Raw genomic sequence first — 21,401 nt, 5'->3', positions numbered from 1 at the left:
TGCTGCTGCACCCGCTGAGTTTCTTCAGCATTTTTGTGTACCTTCGATTTTCCAGCATCTGCAGTTCCTTCTTAAACATTCTGCAGTTCCTTGTTTCTGCTCGTTCAAAGTATTCACCAGCCCAATCGCGACCGGTGGCTTTGCAAAGAACAGCTATGCACAGGGTGACCGGTGAGACCAGAAGTGTGTGCTCAAACGGTGCAGAGCATCTGACTTTTGGGATCGTCAGTTCAGGTGGAGAAACGTCTGCGTGAGCTGCCGCGATGTAAATGCTGCAAGCGGGTGACCATGCATGAGTGAATAGATTCCAGTTTCAGGTTGGGGGGGAGAGGCAGGGTCCCGCTCAAAGCGCGCCTCGGTGATGGATGCTCCTCTTGTGCTCTATTTTGAGCGTTCATTTGAGAGGGAGTAAAGGAGCATTGAGCATCCAGCTCCCCTCTCCCCACCCCCACCCGCGCTCTCCCCCTCCTCCGCTTGTTACTGCCGACTCTCCGCTCACAGCCGAGAGAAGGGCAATGGCAGAAGCGTCCCACGGAACGAGCTGATCGCAGGAGGAGAGGGTGGCCGGCCGACTAAACTTCGGCCCGGTGACCTGCTGCAGTTTCACGGTGGGAATGATGAGTGGGGACGATTGCTGCCTTTCCTCTCCGCCCTGTTCCACAATCTTTACAGTGGTCCGAGATCCTCTCGGCTGATCTGAACGCTCGGGGGTCGGATGTCGCTGGGTCGACATCGATCCACACCTGATCGCAGTCTCTCCTTCCTCCAAGTTACCCGTAGCCAAGGAAGCCTCAGTCCATGTACTCCTGCTGGAACAAGGCTGATATCCCCCGTTTGCTCAGCCTGGGACTTACACTGAAGCAAGCATCCGGCTGCAAGATAGAGACATTCTTCTTCAAGACCCCCTGGATTGGAGCATCGCTTGGCTCCGGCCCATGTGAGAGATGAATACCTATGGATCTCCCTACATGTACATGGCCGGCCCGGTGTCCCAGCCCCGGCCCCCTCTACAGAGGACCCCCAAGTGCGCCCGCTGCCGGAACCACGGCGTCCTATCCTGGCTGAAGGGACACAAGCGCTACTGTCGCTTCAAGGACTGTACCTGCGAGAAATGCATCTTGATCATCGAGAGGCAGCGGGTGATGGCGGCACAGGTGGCCCTCCGGCGGCAGCAGGCCAACGAGTGCATCGGCAGCCTCATTCCGGACAGTATCCGAGCGGTGCAGGGCATGGCTGGGGTTCCTGGCACGGCCGAGCCCCGGCACGCAGCGACCAAAAACGCCGAGAGCGCACTGCGCTGGGACCCCGAGCAGTCTCACTGTCTCCCGGAGCCCAGGGCCGGTAAGGCATCTGACTACAATTATTAACGCGGGCATCAATCGAAAGCAGCACTTTAACATCCATTTCTTCCCCCCTTTCTCTTACAAATATGATTTTTCCATCTTTTAACATCGACTCAATTCTGCTGCAGAACGAGCCGTAGAATGAGAGTGATTTGTGGAGGCGATTGTAATATACAGTGAATAGTGTGGGATTGGATATGTGACTAGTAATGGACTTGACTTTACTAACTTACACAGAGATAAAACGCAGACAGAGCTTACCTGTCTAACGGTGAAACTTGATTTCATGATCTCTTTTGACTAGCATGTGTGGTAATAAGAATTAAATCAAATTTTAAAATGACGAGAGACGTTGCCCTCTCAAAAATAAATTCGATATTTTAAACAATCAGGGAACAAAGATGGAAATATGACTATGTACTGCATTGGACACAAAACGTTCTTCTCGTTGCTTTGCGATATCTATTTTATCACGAGACCATGAAACTTGAAGTAAACGTGTACCCAGCCACTTTATCAGTAATCGTTTGCCAAGCGAATTGGTCTTATGGTCAAAACTTGTACGCGATGCAAGCATAGTACTGCGATAGGTTTATCGTAATCTGGAAGAGTTAAACCTTAATGTTCAGCGTTTTGCCTCTTTAATTTCAAACCAAAATAAATGCAGTAATTGTTGATACGTTTTTGCATAGAGTATTAACGCGGATTCCGTCCGATGGTTCACTAATACAGATCCGAAACCCATGAAACGAGAAAGGAGGTTGTCAGTTCAAATCGCTGAAGATCAAAAGAATTATTATTTCTTTCAGATTCTCCACCCGTTTCGTTTATACAAATAATAGAAGAGGGTGGGCCGGCTTATGGCGCTGCTGTTCCAATATTTAGATTTACACCATCCATAATACAAAATGCCGAAAACACGGAGCATGCCAGACATTCGCTGTTGAAACAGAAACAACGTTAACGTTTTACACCGTCGGTGGTTTTGACTGAAACCTTCATTATTTCTCTTCCCGCAGCCTGACCTGCTGAGTGCTTCCAACATTTTCTGTTTTATTTCCGATTTCCAGCAGCAACAGTTGTTTCTGATAAATATTTTATTTTCACTGTTCACAATATGCGACATTATTTTATTATTTTATTATTTTATTACTATTTAAACATAATATTTCCTATATGCAGGTAGTCACCGTTACACGCACAGAAGGTTTATCAAATAACATTAATATGTTCGGCAGAGAAAATAAAACTGGGGTAGAAATATAAACTGTCCGTGTCCTATGAAACTCTCATGTGGATTTCAACCACACTTTATTACGATTGTTACTTCTAAAAAAATGCATTCCATCTACTGAATCAATCTTTGCCAACAATGTCTCGATAATTTTGATGTGTGGATTCTCATTTCTGCTCGAGTATGTGTATGGGTCGTTCAGGTCATCGGGAATTTCGGAGGTCCCGCGGCCCTTGCACAAGGATTCGCAGAATCGGGGGGAAATTTCGACTGGGAACAGCCTTATTATCTTTCCTATGTTGGAGACAAATCATTTGTACAAATGAGTTTATCGTGGGAAATATTTTACATACACTAAGCAAAAGGCAAATCAACTCTACCAACCGTAGCATATACGGGCAGCATGAAACTTAGGGATTGGGTGTAAATGGAATTCGTTAATTCGATGATGTTGACTGTTTCGTGAAGGGTAACGACGATATTCATAATACAATTGATTTTGGGCGATTTTAGACTCTGCAGCTCTTTATATTCTGCAAATGTCTGATAGTAGCCGTCCTAGCAAAGGTTAGACTTCGCCTGTAATCAAAAGAAACTGCAGATGCTGGTTATACCAAATGCACAAAGTGCTGGAGTCAGGCAGCATCTCTGGAGAAAATGGATAGGTGACGTTTCGGGTCGGGACCCTTCTTCAGACACTAATGACTATTTACACAGACCACTCGACGAGCACTGGAGGTGGAAATAAGGAGGCATGATAAATTCACCCGAAACTTTTTTTTAAATGTGAGAGATAGAAAATTCTGAAAGACGGCCGGTAATTAATGTTGATAGTTTTCCCTTTACTAATGGCATTTTAAAATGCTCTTGTGGTATTTGTTTTAAATTTAATAAGATAATAAGCTTAACGGTTGTATGATTTGACAATTTAACAAAATACAGATATTTCCGTAAATGAACCACGTTTAGAGGAAAATTACCACAAGGTCTGTTTCCCAACGGAAGAGGCCTGTGTACGATGTAAACACTAAAGCTTGGCCCGGGGCCGGGCGGAATCATGTGCCCGCTCTCGGTGCAAGTTGCACTTGCTTTCCATGACCGCATCCCCTTAGAGGACACTGGGGTTTAGCGTGCAATGTCGAAACGTCCAACCATCCCAAACATCTTGTTCGAAACTAAAACTAAAAAAGTACTTTTAGTATCATTTGAAATCCGTCTATGGTTACATGTTTGAATGTCAGAGCAGGTCATGGATCTACACGGAACCGATTGGAGCTGATGCAGACCGTGAACTTGTAACTTTCTTTAAAAATAGGAATCGGGGTGTAGTACGCGGGGACTGCAGTACCAGTTGTTACATATTTGCACTGGGTATGATCATGACGTTAATACGAGGAGTATTAGTGTTCAGAAGTATGGAGGGACTTTGGAAGCAGCTATTCTCCACATGCTAATCATTCACATGGATATTAACTCTAACCGGGGCAGGGAGGTTGGACAGGGGTTGTACTGCACAATGCTCCGCCGTTCAGAGTTCAGATTATTGCTTTTGTACTGCATTATACCTTAAAAAATAATATCCAAATGTAAGAGATTTGCTTCTGATTTTTTTTAAAGTAATCAACAGGTAGAATTCTCATTAAAACTATTTATTTACTCCTGTCGTCTGACGATGGTTCAGGAGGACATTGTGCAGGAATGGGCAGATAAATGTGGGATGTTTGCGTGTTCACATCCCTTTCTGGAAGGTTAAACTCAAATTCCAGGGCGAAACATCAGAGCAGGACAGAGAGAGGAAATCGCGGTGCCGGGGGAAGAAATTGGAAGTTCCTCAAGCAATAAAAACAGAAAATGTTGGAAACACGCTCAGCAGATCAGGCAGACCTTGCTTCCTTTGTTTCAAATTTTCAAAGTGGCGGTAAATATTTATAATACACGAAAACAGAATATCGGGGTAATTATCATTGTTTATACGGAGACTGACGACCGTATGTTCCTACATTACAACAATGACTGCACATCAAAAGTATTTCATTTGCTATAAAATACTTGCTTCAAACAGTTATTCCTTTCAACTGAGCGCTGGTATTTGGGCTGATCCCCACAATCCCTCAACACTTAGCAACGCGCTCAGTTCAACACATTAAAGAAAAGACTAAACATACAATAATGCAATAATAAATTATAATTCCTTTAAACAATCGTTTAATGATAATTCACAGATAAACTGTACATTAAAAAAACTATTAATTCAACCAAGCAGAACTCTGCTTGACCCTCTCCCTTGACTTGTAGACAGCTCGGCTTCTTGTTTCCAACAACTTTCCCGATTATCGAGATTGCGATTTCACGCTTGTCCCAGTTAGTTACCTTTTCACCGTTCAGTTTCAGTGTTCAGTATTGGAAATGTTCTTATATGCATTTGCAAGTATATTCACCTTACAACGAATACATTAAAAACAAATCATACTATTTGACCTCAATGGTAATTTGTTCGATTTTTTTGCATTTAATTTTATCGTATATTATTTCGATAATATGATTCCAGATATTTTATAAGAAAAAATAAAGATACTTTAAAATTATAATGGTTATTTTTAATGTTGTTTATTTGCCGGCTTAATTCAGAGATACAGGGATTTAACTTTCCCCGGGCGGGCGAGCGGGCCTGTAACTTTCGTGATTTCATTAAATTGTCATTGCTGTTTTATTTTGACGATTTTTGTGAAATATATTTCAGTTATTAATTTATATAAAGTATTTACCTCTGCACTCTGGGTCTGCAATGAACCCGCCCAGGGCCAGGCGGATAAGATGTGAACACTAAACCACCAAATAGTAATCGCGCCTACACTGTACTGAAAAAGTTGATTGGTAAAAGAGTTCTTTCCCTCGCAGTGTGAACGCCGCTAATCGTTGCCAATGTTACTGGATATGATATCTTTCTAAAATTTTAATCTAAGGTCATTTAAAATAAACGGTTGTTCCTCAGCAAATTGGGATTGAATAGAAATATAAACATTGAGGCCTGTGGGCTAATAAATGGGACCGCCTAGTTTCGCCAACCAATAACAAAATAAATGTGTCCACTCAGTCAGGTATTTTGTGGTGTTTTATAAATATAAACCAGGTGAGGTGGTGGGATCACAGCGGCGCGTTTTTTTTTCTCTTTCTCGGCAGCACCGGATTGCGATCGGAAGATTGCACGGTCTGGAAAATAAAGTGAATTCAGGTCTCAAAAAGTTGATGACATTAACATTGATGATTGAACAATGATTGAAAAGCAAAGTACACCAAACATGCCTTCATGATAAATGCGATCAACGCCGTGTGTATTGGTTTTATTTCAGATATCACATTCTTATCTCACAAAAACTATCTATTCTATGGCAGGTCAGAACATAAGGGCCTTGATTTAAATTCCACTGTTTCAGTCATATGTGGTATTTTAATCATCGTTTGAGTTCAGAGCTTTTTGTTTCAAAAATACATTTAAATTTGCATCGAGATTGAAGATTTTCTGACATACATCTTTTATCTTATGTTTATCTGGCACAACTGTGAGACACAAAATATACACAAGATGGTGGAGTAACTCAGCGGGTCAGGCAGCATCTCTGGGGGAATTGATAGGTGACGATAGGGGACCCTTTTTCGGACCAGCTGAGTTACTCCAGCATTTTTTGTCTATCTATGGTATGAACCAGCATCTGCAGTTCCTTGTTATTACATTACAACCGCGAGATTGATTCCATTTATGGTAAACGAAATATAGATAACTTTGACCAATATTCAGTTATTAAACTTTATCCTCCAATCTTATTTGTATAACGCAACGGGTGAAAATAGACATGTAAATGGAGCTTCCTTATCAAACTTTGGCTCAGGCAGCTGGCGGGGAGCGAGATTTGTGTAAACACAATTTAAATCTGTGAGAAACTCTCCTCCAATTTTCAGCGGAATGTTGCAGCGAGATTATAGTTATTAAATAAATGTAAAATGTTAATCATGTAGACGCACAAGTAAAGATGAGTAAAATGCATACTTGGGGGGGGGGGGGGGGGGGTATTTGTGGAGGTGAAAAAATTATTGATTGCTGCAAAAAGCACTTAATTTAAAAATGAAACACTGGCCCGATTACAAGCAGCACACTTCAGCACCTTAGTGGGAGAACAAATGAGACGTATGGCACAGTATTGGATTTGAGCGGATGATTAATAATCGCGCTTTATTGCAAGACTCTTAACAAATTACCACAATCAAATGAGAGCAGATTCAATCGAAATAGTATAACAATAACTTCTTCAAAAAAGGTCAAACAACACTGAAATGTTACCAAGCAAGAGGAGAGTTGTGCTGAAATACTATTATTTCTGCATTGATGTAGTGCCACTTGCCTCGTAGTCAGCATTTCTCTTAACGGTTTTACAAGGAGAGGCAGAGGGCCGAATCAATCACAAGAACCTTGGCGTCTCCACACTGATTCATAAATGTTGCCTTCTCTGTGAAAAGTCAAGGTCACTGGAAGTGATCCAGTGCACCTTTATCCAGATTTAATGGGGTGTTCGTTTATAAATACATAAGATTGCCCAATTAACCCCCAACCCCCCCCCCCCCCCCCCCCCCCCCCCCTCCACAACTTTATCCGCCAGGTCCTTCTTCCATATTCACTCGTTTCATTTCTATCTTATTTTAAGAAGTAATCTGTAAATTTGGTTTGGGAATCAAACAAGATCGCTAAATAGATCTCAATTGGGGAATTTTCGGCTTGAGTGTATTTAAAGATGTTGTTTCGTTCAAACTGTATCAAACGTTTTACCGATTGCTTTACGAATCTAGCTTAAAACACCCGAACACTACTCAAAAGTATAGTTTACTATAGTAAACACAATTTGATTATTTCCGACTCGAAGCGTCCGCTATCCACGCTCTTCAGAGACGCTACCTGACCCGATGAGTTATTCCAGCATTTTGTGTTTTTTGTTGTTGTGCAGTTCCTTGATTCGCTAGATCTTCACTTGTTCACTTGTTCACTTGTCAACTGGAAATGGTTGAAGAGAAAAGTAAAAGTAACACGTCTTCATGGGAAACGCGGGCAACCCGTGTGTATTGGTTCTATTTCAGATATCCACAGTGGCATCTTTAATTTGTGGCTCGGCGGAAAACCTCAAATTTATCCTGAAATAGCGAAATATTATTTTTCTTAAAAAATTTATTGAGATTTGAAATTGAACTAATTGAATTCGAATAACAGACTTTGGCATTGAAAGTGATAAACTCAGTAGTTTTAATATCGCAGATGAAATTAAAATAAGCAGCAGATTATTATCATCATGGATCATTATTAACATAATTATCAACATGAATATCTTTAATAAGATTTTAAACAGCCAAGTTAAAGCGCGTCAAATACCCTGCGGATAAAAATGACTCGTATATGTAAACAATTCAAACAATTATACTGTATAGAAAAAAAAAGTGTCAAAGATCTCACTTTCAGTTACTGCTAGAGAGGCAACCACAATATGCGTCTAAGGTATAAAATCAAAGGGAGAAATAAAAATGAAATGAATACACGAGCTCCTGAACCCCAATGCTTTGATCATTGACGGGACTTTATCCTACACCATTTTAGTCAGTACATAGAATATACAAATAAGCAAACAATTTAAACTTCAAAAATGAGATCTGTTATTTTGTAAAGTAAGTCCCAACATCTGTTTGAAAACAGGTTCTCTTCTGATTTCGGCCAATGACATACTCACGAATTTCATCTCACACTTTAAAAGGATTTCGGAAAAGCAATGGTGAAATCCTACTTAAATGCATAAAACTGGTTATTATAATTTCTCAGGAGTATCCATTAACTAAAACCGGAGGACTCCTTTTCAGCCAGCTAAGAAATGACTGGATCATTTGATCTGATCCAGAGTATTGCATTCCCATTGTGATTCTGAATGGTTAAAATAAATGTAATGGTTTCACGCTTTAATATGATGCCTGGGACACTTGTCATTCTGAACAAAAGTGCCATCACTGTTTCCATCTTTTGTAATGTGACTACACAGTTAACAGATAGTTGTTCTAGATTATGAGTTGAAACATCAAGAATGATATACAGTAATGTATTTCCACCAACCAATCTGTGGATTTAATTAATTGGCTGACAAATACTAACCCTGTAAAATGTATTTTTGTATATTAGTCTCTAAATGTAAATTTTAAATTTGGTCAAATTACCCGATTCCAATCACTATACTTTTTGCCAATTTTCTTTTGTATGGTTCTAAATTGTTTAACCGCTCATGACTTTGTGTTAATGGCAATCATATTTTACATCATATTTTATGATCATAATTCTTAGTTTTTAAATTTGAGAATAAAAAAGTATTTGTGTGTGCAATGCTATCCATAAAACGCTCAAAGTCCCATGTAACATAATTATGTTTCATTTATGACGTAAAAGTAAAAGTCTGGATTGCAATATACTAATATACTTCCCATGTCACTGTTCAAAACCAAAAGATTTCTAGCTTCTGATAAAACTATTTCAAGGTGGTATGCAACTTTCTGTGTCTAATCCAACAGGGAAGGCATAGGGCTTACTTTTTTCACATCCAAAGTACCCTTTTCATTCTTTATTTTTACTTCAATAAGTTAATTCTCTTCATTTATTTTGCTATAAATCCTCTCTTTGTTCTGCTTATTCAAACAAGATCCAGCTTTCGTTTTATCTTACTCCAACAGGAAGTACACTGATTCTCTCTCTCTCTCTCTCTCTCTCTCTCTCTCTCTCTCTCTCTCTCTCTCTCTCTCTCTCTCTCTCTCTCTCTCTCTCTCTCTCTCTCTCTCTCTCTCTCTCTCTCTCTCTCTCTCTCTCTCTCTCTCTCTCTCTCTCTCTCTCTCTCTCTCTCTCCTCTCTCTCTCTCTCTCTGTCTCTCTCTCTGTCTCTTCCTGTATCTATGTATTTTTCTCTCTCTCCCACTCTCTCTCCCATCCCACTCCCTACCGATCCTCATAGCATGTATTCTCCCCCTTGCTCTCATGTCTGAACTGTTGGTGAAACCAATGTTGTTGCCAGGCTTCCTGGTACTAAGTAAGACAAAGCCCTACAAAATTCATTCTAAATGTCATCTGGTGTATTTCATTTTATTTGGCCTGTAAATTATCGGAGTTGGTTGAAGAATGTTGCACTGATGATAAGATTCAGAAAAAAACAGAATGACCGATTCAGAAAAATGAAATCAGAAATGAGAGATTCAGTGGAAAGACCAGGAATAGAGGAATAGAGGAAATTTATGACATTTATAGCTGCATGTGAAGATATTAAAATCGTAACTACATCTAGAGAGAATTAGGTTTGTCTTGAATGATAAACCAGAATTATTTTTAAAAATATGGTCTCCTTTTATCGAATTTCTTGAGCAATGCAATGGTTGTACACAAATTCAAAACCGATCATAGGGCATGGGTGAGTCGACGGATATATCTCCTCTTTTTTCTTCTTTCTTTCCTTTCCCTCCTTCTTCTCTTTCTTCTATTTTTTATTTAAGGTTCTGTTTGAAAAATGTTCAAACTAAAGCTGTGCTAGAGTTGTAAAATTGTCAAGTTTTTTTTCTAAAATTGCTTCCAATAAAATATATATTTAAAAAAAAATCATAACCCAGTTGCACATATAAAACAGACTATTGGCATTTATTGAAGTGATATTGAACTAACATGTATATTATGTTCTTGTCATAGGAGCAGAACTAGGCCATTCATTGAGTATATTCCTACTAAATGATGGAATTGATTGTATCACAAGATCCAAAGATAATAGGTGATAGGGAAAAAATGTAGGTTGGTTGAGGTGTCAGCAAGCTTTCTTGGTGAAAGAAAAAATAGGGTTTAGAATTCAATTAAGAGACGTTAGGATAGCAAATGCATGAATTCAACCCCAAACAATGTCTAGCGAGGGAGATGGAATGAATGATCATGGAGGTATAGTGGGAGTGAAGACTTCTTCATGTTAACTAGGATAAAACTGTGACTTACCCAAGGCTTAATCTCATGAAACCGAAGATAGACACAAAATGCTGGAGTAACTCAGCAGGACAAACAGCATCTCTGGAGAGAAGGAATGGGTGACATTTCGGGTCAAGACGCTTCTTCAGATTCAAGACTGTAAAAGGGTCTCGACCCGAAACGTCACACATTCCTTCTCTCCGGAGATGCTGCCTGTCCCGTTGAGTTACTCCAGCTTTTTGTGTCTATCTAAGGTGAACTCTACACTGAGACCACACGAGTCATTTCTGAAATGCATAGAATGCATGTAGGTAAGTAGGAATGCAATCAAAAGAACAAAGATCCCAAACAGAATACATGCCACAGAGTGCTGGAGTAGCTCAGCGAGTCAGGCAGCATATCTGGAGGACATGGATAGGTGACGTTTCAGATCAGGACCCTTCCTCAGATTAATTAGTTACTCCAGCACACTGTGTATTTTTGTGTAAACCAGCATCTGCAATTTCTTGTGTCTGGAATAAATGCTGTGAATCCACTAATGACTAATTCAGTTATTTGCATTAGAGGCTGAGACCTGTGCATGTAGATATGTGTGTTTACATGATAAACTATATTATATTACTGAAAATTGAGAATCTGTTGACTCATTAAAAAAGAGAAATCGGCAGGGAATGTGCAACTAGAAACCAGGATATTTAGAGGCCTTACCAGTGTTTCATGCAAGTAAAAGAAAGGGGAACTTATGAAGATAAATTAATAGTTTAAAAACAAAATATTTTAATTATGTAACGTGGGAAGTTACCTGTTCAGAATGCAGAATAACAATATATATTTTTATTGGAATGTGATATGTGGCCAATCAAATGGTATGAAAAAATGTAAAATTTAGTCACATTTCTATAGTTCGGAGGGAAACACAAAGGTGTAAAATGTAAACTAAATGGAGGAAGTAAATTGCTCCAGGAAAGGATATTGGTAACATAAATAATTGAACTGATTACAAACCAGACTCAAGGTACATTACGTATGCAAATAATTTTACAAAGATCTAAGGAATATCTGCATGTGAAAAGACTAGTAGCAGTACTACTACTACTACTACTACTACTACTACTAATAATAATAATAATAATAATAATAATAATAATAATAATAATATCAATTATAGTGTTTTAGTTTCTATTCTATAGAATATAGTGCATCATAAAAAAGTCCCTTCTACCCACAATGTCTGTGCCCAACATAATGCCATGGTCAACTTTTATCTGCCTGCACTTATATCCCTCCATTCCCTCTTACCTTAAAGCTATGCTCTCGAATGTTTGATTTTTCCATCCTGGGAAACAAGTTCTGACTGTCTATCCTATCTCTGCTTCTCATCATTTTATACACTTCTATCAACACTCCCCGCAGCCTCGGGTGCCCAGAGAAAACAATCCAGATGTATCCAACCTCTCCCTGTATTAACCTCTCAACCCAGGCATATTTCTGGTAAACCCCCACTGCACCCTTTCTAAAGACTCCATATCCTTCCAATAATGGGGCAACCAGAATAGATGCAATATTTTAAATGTGGCCTAACAAAAGTCCAATAAAGCTGCACCATGACTTCCTGACTCTTATACTCAATGCCTTGACCTTTGAAAGCAAGCATACCATATACCTTCTTCTCAACACTATTAAGAAGGTTAGGATTTATTTTAAGGTTAGTGTTCTTTTGCTCCTCTGCAAGAGTGCTTATGAATGCACTGGGCACACACTATTACTGCAACAGATGTAGAGTCTTATACCCATTTTTTAAATAATGGCTGGATTTAAGGATTATAGCAAATAATTATACATTTACAAATGATCATACCTTTACAGAAGATTTACAAATATCAAAAGTCCTTTGCTGTTTAAAAGTACATTACAAAGAAACAAATGGTATTGCCTGTGATATTGTTCATGAGGACTTTAAGAAAGCATTTTTGAATGATCCTTTATTCAACTCTGAAAAGCAAACTGAACACACAGAGATCAAGGGTAGGTTGAAGATGGAATCAAATCAAAGACTGGTTTAATATTGTATTTGTGAAGTTTCTGATAAGCTGGAAACAGGTGTTCCCTGCAGTTCGTGGTATATTTTTGTACCGTATTAATCACCAGGATATTAACAATAAATATAATCTTTTTTCCATTATTAATGGCAGCAAAATAGCAATTACAGCATTCACAAGATGCAAATGTTGGTCATTTTCACTTAATATTTTTCTATCACTTCTCAACTCCTGCGACCATTTAGTGGGAACCTCAGACAAAAAGAAAACATGATCTTTGCTCCAAGGACCCCGTTGGTCTGATGATGAATGTTTGGTGGAAAACAAGAAGAATCTGTCAGAAATTAAACAATAAATTAAATTAGACTTTAGTCAAAAACATCTTTTGTAAATTCACAATAAATTGAATGTCTAGGATAAGGACTTACATATTATAGGGCTTTAATCAATTTAAAAAAAGCTAAACTCGATTGATATTTATAATTTGCATCATACCGCCACTCCCCGATGGCAAGGTAGAGATCACATTTTACAATTAAGCATTCAATATTTACCACTATCCTGGAATTAGAAAAAAAATAACATAGAAGATGGAGTAACAATTCTAATTCCAAATGTGAAAGAATAATTTATGCGATTGCTATTATAACATTAGCTCTGAAGTCCAGATGGAACATGGTTAGGAAGGGATTGCATCGTGTCACTTGTTGCTTGCTGGCTACTTTATGGTTAATAAAGGGCCTGTCCCACTTGGGCGTCATTTGCGCATCATTTACGCATCACGCACACGGTGTGCATTACGTGTGCATGGTGCGTGGTGACGTAGGCAGTGACGTGCGGTTGCGCGTGATGCCCCAGGATTTTGGAATTCACAAAACCTTCGCGCGCCACCTGCATGACGTGCAAATTACGCCAAAGTAATAGGTATAATGCACTCCATTCCTTTGTTTCTTTGCTATCCATGTCAAACTATCAAACCCCCTGCGGTGCACTTGCAAGTACAAGAGGTTGGTTTTTGTGTGCATTGATGAAGTGATTTTGCTCTAAACCAGTGGTTCCCAACGTGGGGCATACGCCCCACAGGGGGGCAATTTGATTTTTAAGGGGGGCAATTGAGCGCGTCTGAGGTCTGGGTCCAAATTTTCGATTTTTATTTTTTAGGATTTTCCATCAGGTAAACATATGTAGTTTATGTTTCAGATGTTATTTTGAGTAAATATTTTTTTGGGGGTAAAAAAGGTCTTTATTGTGTAGTTATTACAACCAAGGTATTGGCGTTTTAAGCTTCTTCAGCTGAAACGGAGTTCACTTTTTAAATTATAAGAATTATATATCACCACATGGGGGGGGGGGGGGCATCAGGATTTTAGAGGTGATTAGGTGGGGCATGGCCAAAAAAAGGTTGGGAACCACTGCTCTAAACAATTTACATTTGTTTCGAGAGCTGAAGAAGGAATGCATCTAGAGTTTTAGGATTTTGTATTTAGAGACTGAAGAAGGATCCCAACCTGAAATGTCACCTATCCATTTTCTCCAGAGATGCTGCCTGACCCACTGAGTTACTCCAGCATTTTATTTCATCTCAGGGTTTTAGGATGTTTATATGTATTTTTTATTACATTCAAATATTTTCCAGTGCACAAATATTTTCTTGAGTGAAACTGACCCATCCAATGAATTAAAATAAACAAAAAAATATATTCTAAAAAGCTTATTAAAATAACAATGAAGGGATTGGAATGAAAATTATCTGTAGTTTCTGCTTTTTGATGTGAGAAACTCTGGCCTTCAGGGTTGTAAACAGCTCACAGTTCTCAGCTCTCAGAGAGGGGTGTCCATACTGTCCGGTGTACTGTACTCTGGTACTTCCAACTGTTCACAATGAGCTTTAAATGTTATTTTCCTGTGACGTGAGATAATAGTGTGGAATAAATTTCAAAAGTAAATCATACCAAGACCACCCTATCAAATGAATGCACTGACCAAGGATATCAGCTCCCTGTATTTGGTATTGAGATTGAAGTAGAAATAAAACATCATTTTTATTTATCAGATGAATGAAAATGAGAGTTTATATTTTGACAACCGAGAGGGTAAATGTTCTGCTCTGTGATCTAAAATCCCAGATTGTGCAAAGGCTTCTACACTTCCAGTACCCCAACAAGCATTCTTCCTTCCATATTTGGAACAATTAACTAGTTAAATGCAGGCAGAAATATCAGGAATGCAAAAATAAAATGGGATGCTCTGTTCGGAATATCGGAAAGTTCGGAATATCCATAATTTTCTATTGTAAAATAAGTTAATTTATTTGATATTGATAAATGATCTACACAATATATTGTAGATTAGATGGTGCAGAATTTGATGCTGCTCATGGCAAACTGGTAAAGCTAATGCGGACATGATGGAGAACGACCACAAGGGGCTGTGTGGTCCCATGGTTAGAAACTGAGTTTTCAATCACAGAGATATTGAGTTTATATTTCATTATGGTCAAAATGTTTATGGATCAGTCATCTTAAACAAAGGGTTACAGCCTACCTTGCTGCTGCATGAGTGCATCAGACTGAGTATTCCTGAGTGTATTCCGCAACCTATATTCCATGTTGTCCTGAACCCAGTATTCCTGCAACTGTACATTGATGCGACATGTCCAGTTGAGTATTTCCAGCAATTTCTGTTTTTATTTCATATATGTGAAGGACGGTGTGTGTTTATGTGAGTTTCTACGTAGCAACAATAACACAATTCAAAAGATGTTTGACAAGTTATTCAGTAGTTCAAGAAGGAATTGCAGATGCTGGAAAATCGAAGGTAGACAAAATTGCTGGAGAAACTCAGCGGGTGCGTCCGAAACGTTGCCTATTTCCTTCGCTCCATAGATGCTGCCGCACCCGCTGAGTTTCTGCAGCAATTTTGTCTACCTCACAACCTATTCTTTCTAGTTTGATAATACCAACTTTAACAAACTGTCCTTAGAAACATATAATGTGATGTCCCTTATTGTCTATCTGCCACCTTTTTGTCCAATTACTTAACCTTTCAACATCTCTCTGTAAACTGTTTGAATCCCCCTTACAGTTTCTCTCTGTCATCTGCAGCTCCAATAAGATTTCAAGAGAGAGTTAGATTTAGCTCTTAGAGCTGACGGAATCAAGGGATATGGGGAAAAAGCAGGAACGTCGTTGTGATTTTGGATGACCAGCCATGATCATATTGAATGGCCTATTCCTGCGCCTATTTTCTACGTTTCTATGTTTCTATAACAGTACATTTAGATGACTTCTTGTTAATCCATAATATGTGTTTAAACAACTGTGATCCCAACATGATAATCCCATTGATCACACGTTGTCAATCTGAAAATGATCCTCTTCTCTACTCACTGCTACCTGACAGCTAGCCCATTATCTGTCTCCAATATATAATCTATTAATGCGGCCATTCAATAAAATTTAACATTCTTTATCTCTGTATCCTTTCAAGGGATGTGATTCCCTTCTCAGATTAAGGCATAAGTATTAATTGTAGTACCACAGATAGGGTAGACACTTCGATACAAGCACAGTTGGGCAGCAGGTGGAGCTGCTACCTCATATCTCCAGCTACGTGAATTCAATCCTCACGTCTGACGTGGTCTGTCTAGAGTTTGTACCTCCTTCTGTGATCAGGTGCACCAGTTTCCTCCAACATCCCAAACCTCATCCACTGCACGGATGTGGAGGGGGGTGTTGTGGATGTGGGTTCCTGTACATTGGCGAGACAAAGCGAGACTCGGTGACCATTTTGCTGAACACTTACACTCTGTCTGCCAAGGTCCATTGGATCTCCCCGTTGTTAAACATTTTAACTTCCCTTCTCATTCCCATACTGACCTTGCTGTCCTGGGCCTCCCCCATTGCTTGCAGGCTGCACACAAACTGGAGAAACAGTACCTCATATTTCACTTGGGTAGCTTACAATCCAGCAGAATGAACATTGAATTCTGTAATTTTAGGCAACGTTTACAAAATCCTCTCTTCCCTCCCTGTCCCCCACCCCCTCTACTGTTCCCCCTTATTCAACTAAAAGTCAGTTGACCAGTCCCATAGTTCACATCATCTTGAGGTCACATCATCTCTAGCCAACAATTGGCCTATCAGGGAGCCTCTTTGCCCAAGGTCATCTGTTGCTGACCCTGATCTGTCCTGTTTTTTTTTTCTCTCGCTTCCAGTTTCTTCCCCCCTCCACTTCAATCAGTCTGAAGAAGTGCCGTCTATCTTTGTTACAAACCAACATCTGCAGTTCCTTTTTATTACTTAATATCCCTAAATCAAGTGATCAGTAGATTAATTGACCACTGTGAATCGCCCCCAGTGTGTAGGAGAGTGACAGAATTTTAAGGGAGTTGACAAGAATGTAGGGATGATTAAAATGGGACTACCGTAGGATTAGTGGGAATGGATTCTTCATGGTCAGCATGGGGACTTGGTTTGCTGAATGGCATGTTTATGTGTTGTGTGTTTCTGGGTTCTGTAGCATTGTATTGGACTCAGATAAATTGCAAAGGGTTGACCCTGGCAGTTGTGTATGAATTGCAATTGAAATTGCCCTGGAATATCATAGCAGACTTCATCAGATTCATGTGCTCAGAATGGGTCTTTGGTCATTCTAAAATTGCTCATTGCTTCTACAGTAGAAGCACAAATCCCAAATATTTTCAAGTGAATATAGTTACAGGGTATAGTGCAAAGGTGCAGTTGAGATTTGTCTGCCAAGTTGCATTGCCAATTTCGATAGGGTAAAAAGAGCTTTGTGTTTTTTATACAGCATTTTAAAGTATAAAGAAACGTAAACTCTCTTAACAGTTCCAATAATTTCTCAACGCTCCTATTCAATCTCTCCTATTTATTCTTTGTACTGAATTAAAAAAAGTAATGGCTCCTTGATGAAAGACTGAGAATAGAGAAATTACAGTTCTTTCCAGGGTTACGAATGTCTTACTTATGGATATCCTTAACATTTGAATAAACTGCCATCAATATTACTAAATTCAAACGAGAATTGGTTATGAAATAAATCTGTTTACCCCTGCAGTAGTCAGACACCATTGTCACGTCAGATCACAGCGCCTGCCGGTTTCATTGCGGGAGACCATTTAAGAGAGATCCTTTGGAAATTGACAAGCAATTGTTTCTATTGATATTGTTCAATGATATTCTTCTACACAATGTTACATGCACTGATACTGTAAGCCTGTCATTCCCAGCCATTGAGGGTGGGACATCCTGATTCTGAAACCATTATAACTAGGCAGATGCAGGCAGCAGAAAAATATTCATCAAGCAAAACACTAAGTGCTGGAGGAACTCAGAGGGCTAGGCAGCCTCTGTGGCGTGAAGGGACAGATGACGTCTTGGTTCATGATCCTTCTTTAGACTGATAGGTTTCAACCCGAAACACTATCTGTCCATTCTCTCCACAGATGCTGCCTGACCCGCTAAGATCCAACAGCACTTTGTGTTTTGCTCAGGATTGCCGCATCTGCACTTTTTTGTGTCTCCATATAAATGTCCATGTCAATTGTCCCTAATAACATCATTTATTACAATATTGTGAAGGTATGGACACTGTATTGAGTGCTTTTTTTAAAATATTTTACTACTTTTGGACAAAATCAACTTATGGATGCCTGTAAAATCAGAACCTGTTTGGTGGAGTCCAGGGACACTTTGCAAACTGACAAAGTGGGAAAGTGAATAATCTCATTGGGCACAAGGGAAGAATTATATTCCCATTTTTCTCCTTTTCCAGTCACATGAAGTTTCCCCTCTGTACGTGAGGTTCAAATAAAACAAACAGCAAAACCCTCTAGGAATGAATACCTCCTTCTTTACCTTCAAGTCACCAGCTCTTTACAATCCTCGCATAATAAGTTTTTGTGTTATAGATACAGTGCAGAAACAGGCCCTTTGGCCGACAGTGTCCGCTCTGACCAGCAATCAACCTGTTCACTAATTTGCACACACTACGGACAATTTACAATATACAAAGCCAATTAACCTAAAAAACCTGCATATCTTTGGAGTGTCGGGGGAAACTGGAGCAACCGCATAATAATGCACACACAGTCACAGGGAGAACGTACAAACTCCATGCAGACAGCACCTATAATCATGATCGAACCTGGATCTCTGCTGCTGTAAGGCAGCAACTCTCCTGCTGCATCACTGTGCCGCCCCAAACTATTATTGAAATGGAGCATAAATTACTTCAATGCCTTAAAATCAAACAGGCTATGTAACTCCAATAAATACATACAAAAAAACAAAAATGACTATTTAATCTTTGTTGCAATGTAAGTCCATTCTAGAATATCAGAATATTTCTGCACACCATGACTACTTCCTATTTTGAACCACTTGACAGTCTAAACCTTAAGTGTTGGGCGAAACACAGCGTTAACTATTATACGATACGATAGAGCATTATTCATTCCCGGAGGGAAATTGGTCTGCCAACAGTCACAACATACAAGGTACACGAAAACTTGAAATTAAATTAAAAGTGAGAAAAAAGAAAAGAAAAAGACAAGCGACTGTTTGCTGGCTGCCGTGTGCACAGCGCCTTAACAAGAACAAACGAACAAACAAACAAACAAACACAGACTATTCCCTGGGCAGATGATTCTAAACTAGAGTGCCACCACCTCCACCATACCGGGTCCCCCTTTGTTCTCCCACGTCCCTCATGGCGGTCCCCCTACGCCGGGTCCCCATTGTCGTCCCCTCCTCCCTCAAGCTCATCGTCTGCTGATCACGGCTTGATCGCGAGGCCCCACGGCCGCCGAGGCCTCACCGCCGCCGATGCCCCACCGCCGCCAAGGCTCCCGTCACCACTGAGGTTCACGCTGCTGCTGAGACCCAGGCTGCTGCCGAGGCTCATGCTGTCGCTGAGGCCCCGCCGCCGCCGAGGCTCCCATTGCCGCTGAGGTTCATGCTGTCACTGGGGTTCACGATGCCGCCAATGTTTATAATACAATGTTTATGATACTGATATGGTCGTAAAGATGTTTATCACCCGTTCCATCTTTCTCTCTTTTTCATTTTAGACGTGAGTGACGAACGATTAGACGAGCAGATTAGAGACGACATCTCGGAAACATTCAATGACAAAGGTTCAGGACAGACAAACTCACCAGATATGGTCAAAGACAAGAGCTGCTACACGGCTGACAGCCCCGAAATGCCAGTGGCCGATGAAGAGCGGTTACCCGTGGAGAAGGGTAGCAGCACCCAGGAAACAGCAGCTGAAAGTTCCAAATTTAATCTGGATCAGAATCAGATGTTGATGGAGGGACTATCTGGAGCCATGTCAGTTCCATTTTCTCTAAAAGGTAACAGACCTCCTATAGAAGTGCTGAAGAAGATCTTCCCGAATCACAAACCTACAGTTCTGGAGCTGATTTTGAAAGGGTGTGGAGGTGACCTTGTTGGTGCCATTGAAATTCTTCTGTCCAGTCGCTCTGATCGATCTTCAGAAGCCCCTGATGTCCTGAGTGTATCATCCAATGGACAGACATTTTTTGAACATGCTTTTGGGTCCTATCCTGTTGCCTCCTCCAAATGGTCTGTTGGGTCAGCCTTCAGGGTCCCTGATTCCTTGAGGTTCTCTAATGATCCTGGTAACGTCATGTCAAACCCACTGGCCATGCCACTGCAGCACCAATTCCCTCAACCTCCTCGTTACCCACTGGTTCTGCGGAACACCCTGAGCAGAAACCAAGCAAACCCATTTATTTCAAACGACGTTGCCCTGTGGAACACCATGACTCTTCAGCAGCAATACCAGCTCAGATCCCAGTATCTCACCCCTTTCCCAAATGCTTCGGCTGGCATCTTTCGCAGCTCACCAGTCCTTCCGTCTCACCCTGCCAACGATCCCAGGCTTGCACTTGCCGATGAAGGCTGTGCAATGGTGACCAAGCAACCCATTTACACAGAGGAGGACTATGATGAGAGATCGGATTCTGCAGACTCTAGAATATTGAACTCATCCTCTTAAATGATATGCATCTGATGCTCACCAAATAGAATAATAAAAGGAAAATACTTGAATATAGGTATTGAAGACTGAGTAGATTCTATATCCATGACTTAATATCCCGATCAGGAATAGCCAAAGGATTATAAAACATAGTTATTCAGTTAATATGTCATACTTAGATGTGTTAGTTGAAGAATATGTATAACTGGTAGCTATACTTTCTAATGCATGTTATATGCTGTGACCATGACTGCTAACAATAAAAAAAAAAGTAGACACTTGAACAAGTACCTGTAGCACGTCCAGAATTTCAAGTGCAAATAAATGAAAATTATGTGGACATATGTTGTACAAAACGTCATTCACACAAACTGATGGATTTCATTGTTACATTTAACACAATTCAGGTACTTACTTTAAGGTGTGTAATTGCTCTCATTTAACTCAATTAAATTAAGAATAAAGAAAATTTCAAGATAGCTGGGATTATGAGGAAGTAGATTTGCCTTCATCATGCTAATCACATTCAATTGAATGTATATGTTAAGTTTATGGATACAGATTGGAAGGCACTTTGGCCATTTGGAAATGCCTAATTTGCTCTCCAATATTTTCTGAATTCCCTGAAGCAAAAAAAGTTTTGGGATTCAAATCAAAATTATTTTGACAATTTCGGTTTTATAGGAACTCATTATATTTTGGAGGCTTTAAACATCGGGAAAGTAATAGTTCCAAAAAAGTAGAATAGAT

The 21,401-nt window shown here is 39.9% G+C and overlaps 1 protein-coding gene across 1 annotated transcript; it reads left to right on the top strand.

Moving 5' to 3' along the window:
* The first annotated feature begins 534 nt into the window (after positions 1–534).
* Positions 535–20,884, top strand: dmrt3a (doublesex and mab-3 related transcription factor 3a). Its single transcript, XM_055632817.1, has 2 exons — positions 535–1,341; positions 19,717–20,884. The coding sequence occupies exons 1-2, from the start codon at positions 945–947 to the stop codon at positions 20,667–20,669; spliced, it is 1,350 nt and encodes a 449-aa protein (XP_055488792.1). The 5' UTR covers positions 535–944; the 3' UTR covers positions 20,670–20,884.
* Positions 20,885–21,401: the final 517 nt, after the last annotated feature.

The sequence above is a fragment of the Leucoraja erinacea genome, chromosome 3 (genome assembly GCF_028641065.1).
Source record: "Leucoraja erinacea ecotype New England chromosome 3, Leri_hhj_1, whole genome shotgun sequence".
Taxonomy (NCBI): Eukaryota; Metazoa; Chordata; class Chondrichthyes; order Rajiformes; family Rajidae; genus Leucoraja; species Leucoraja erinaceus.
The sequence above is the reverse complement of the archived record's forward strand: the minus strand, read 5'-3'. Positions and strand labels throughout refer to the sequence as shown.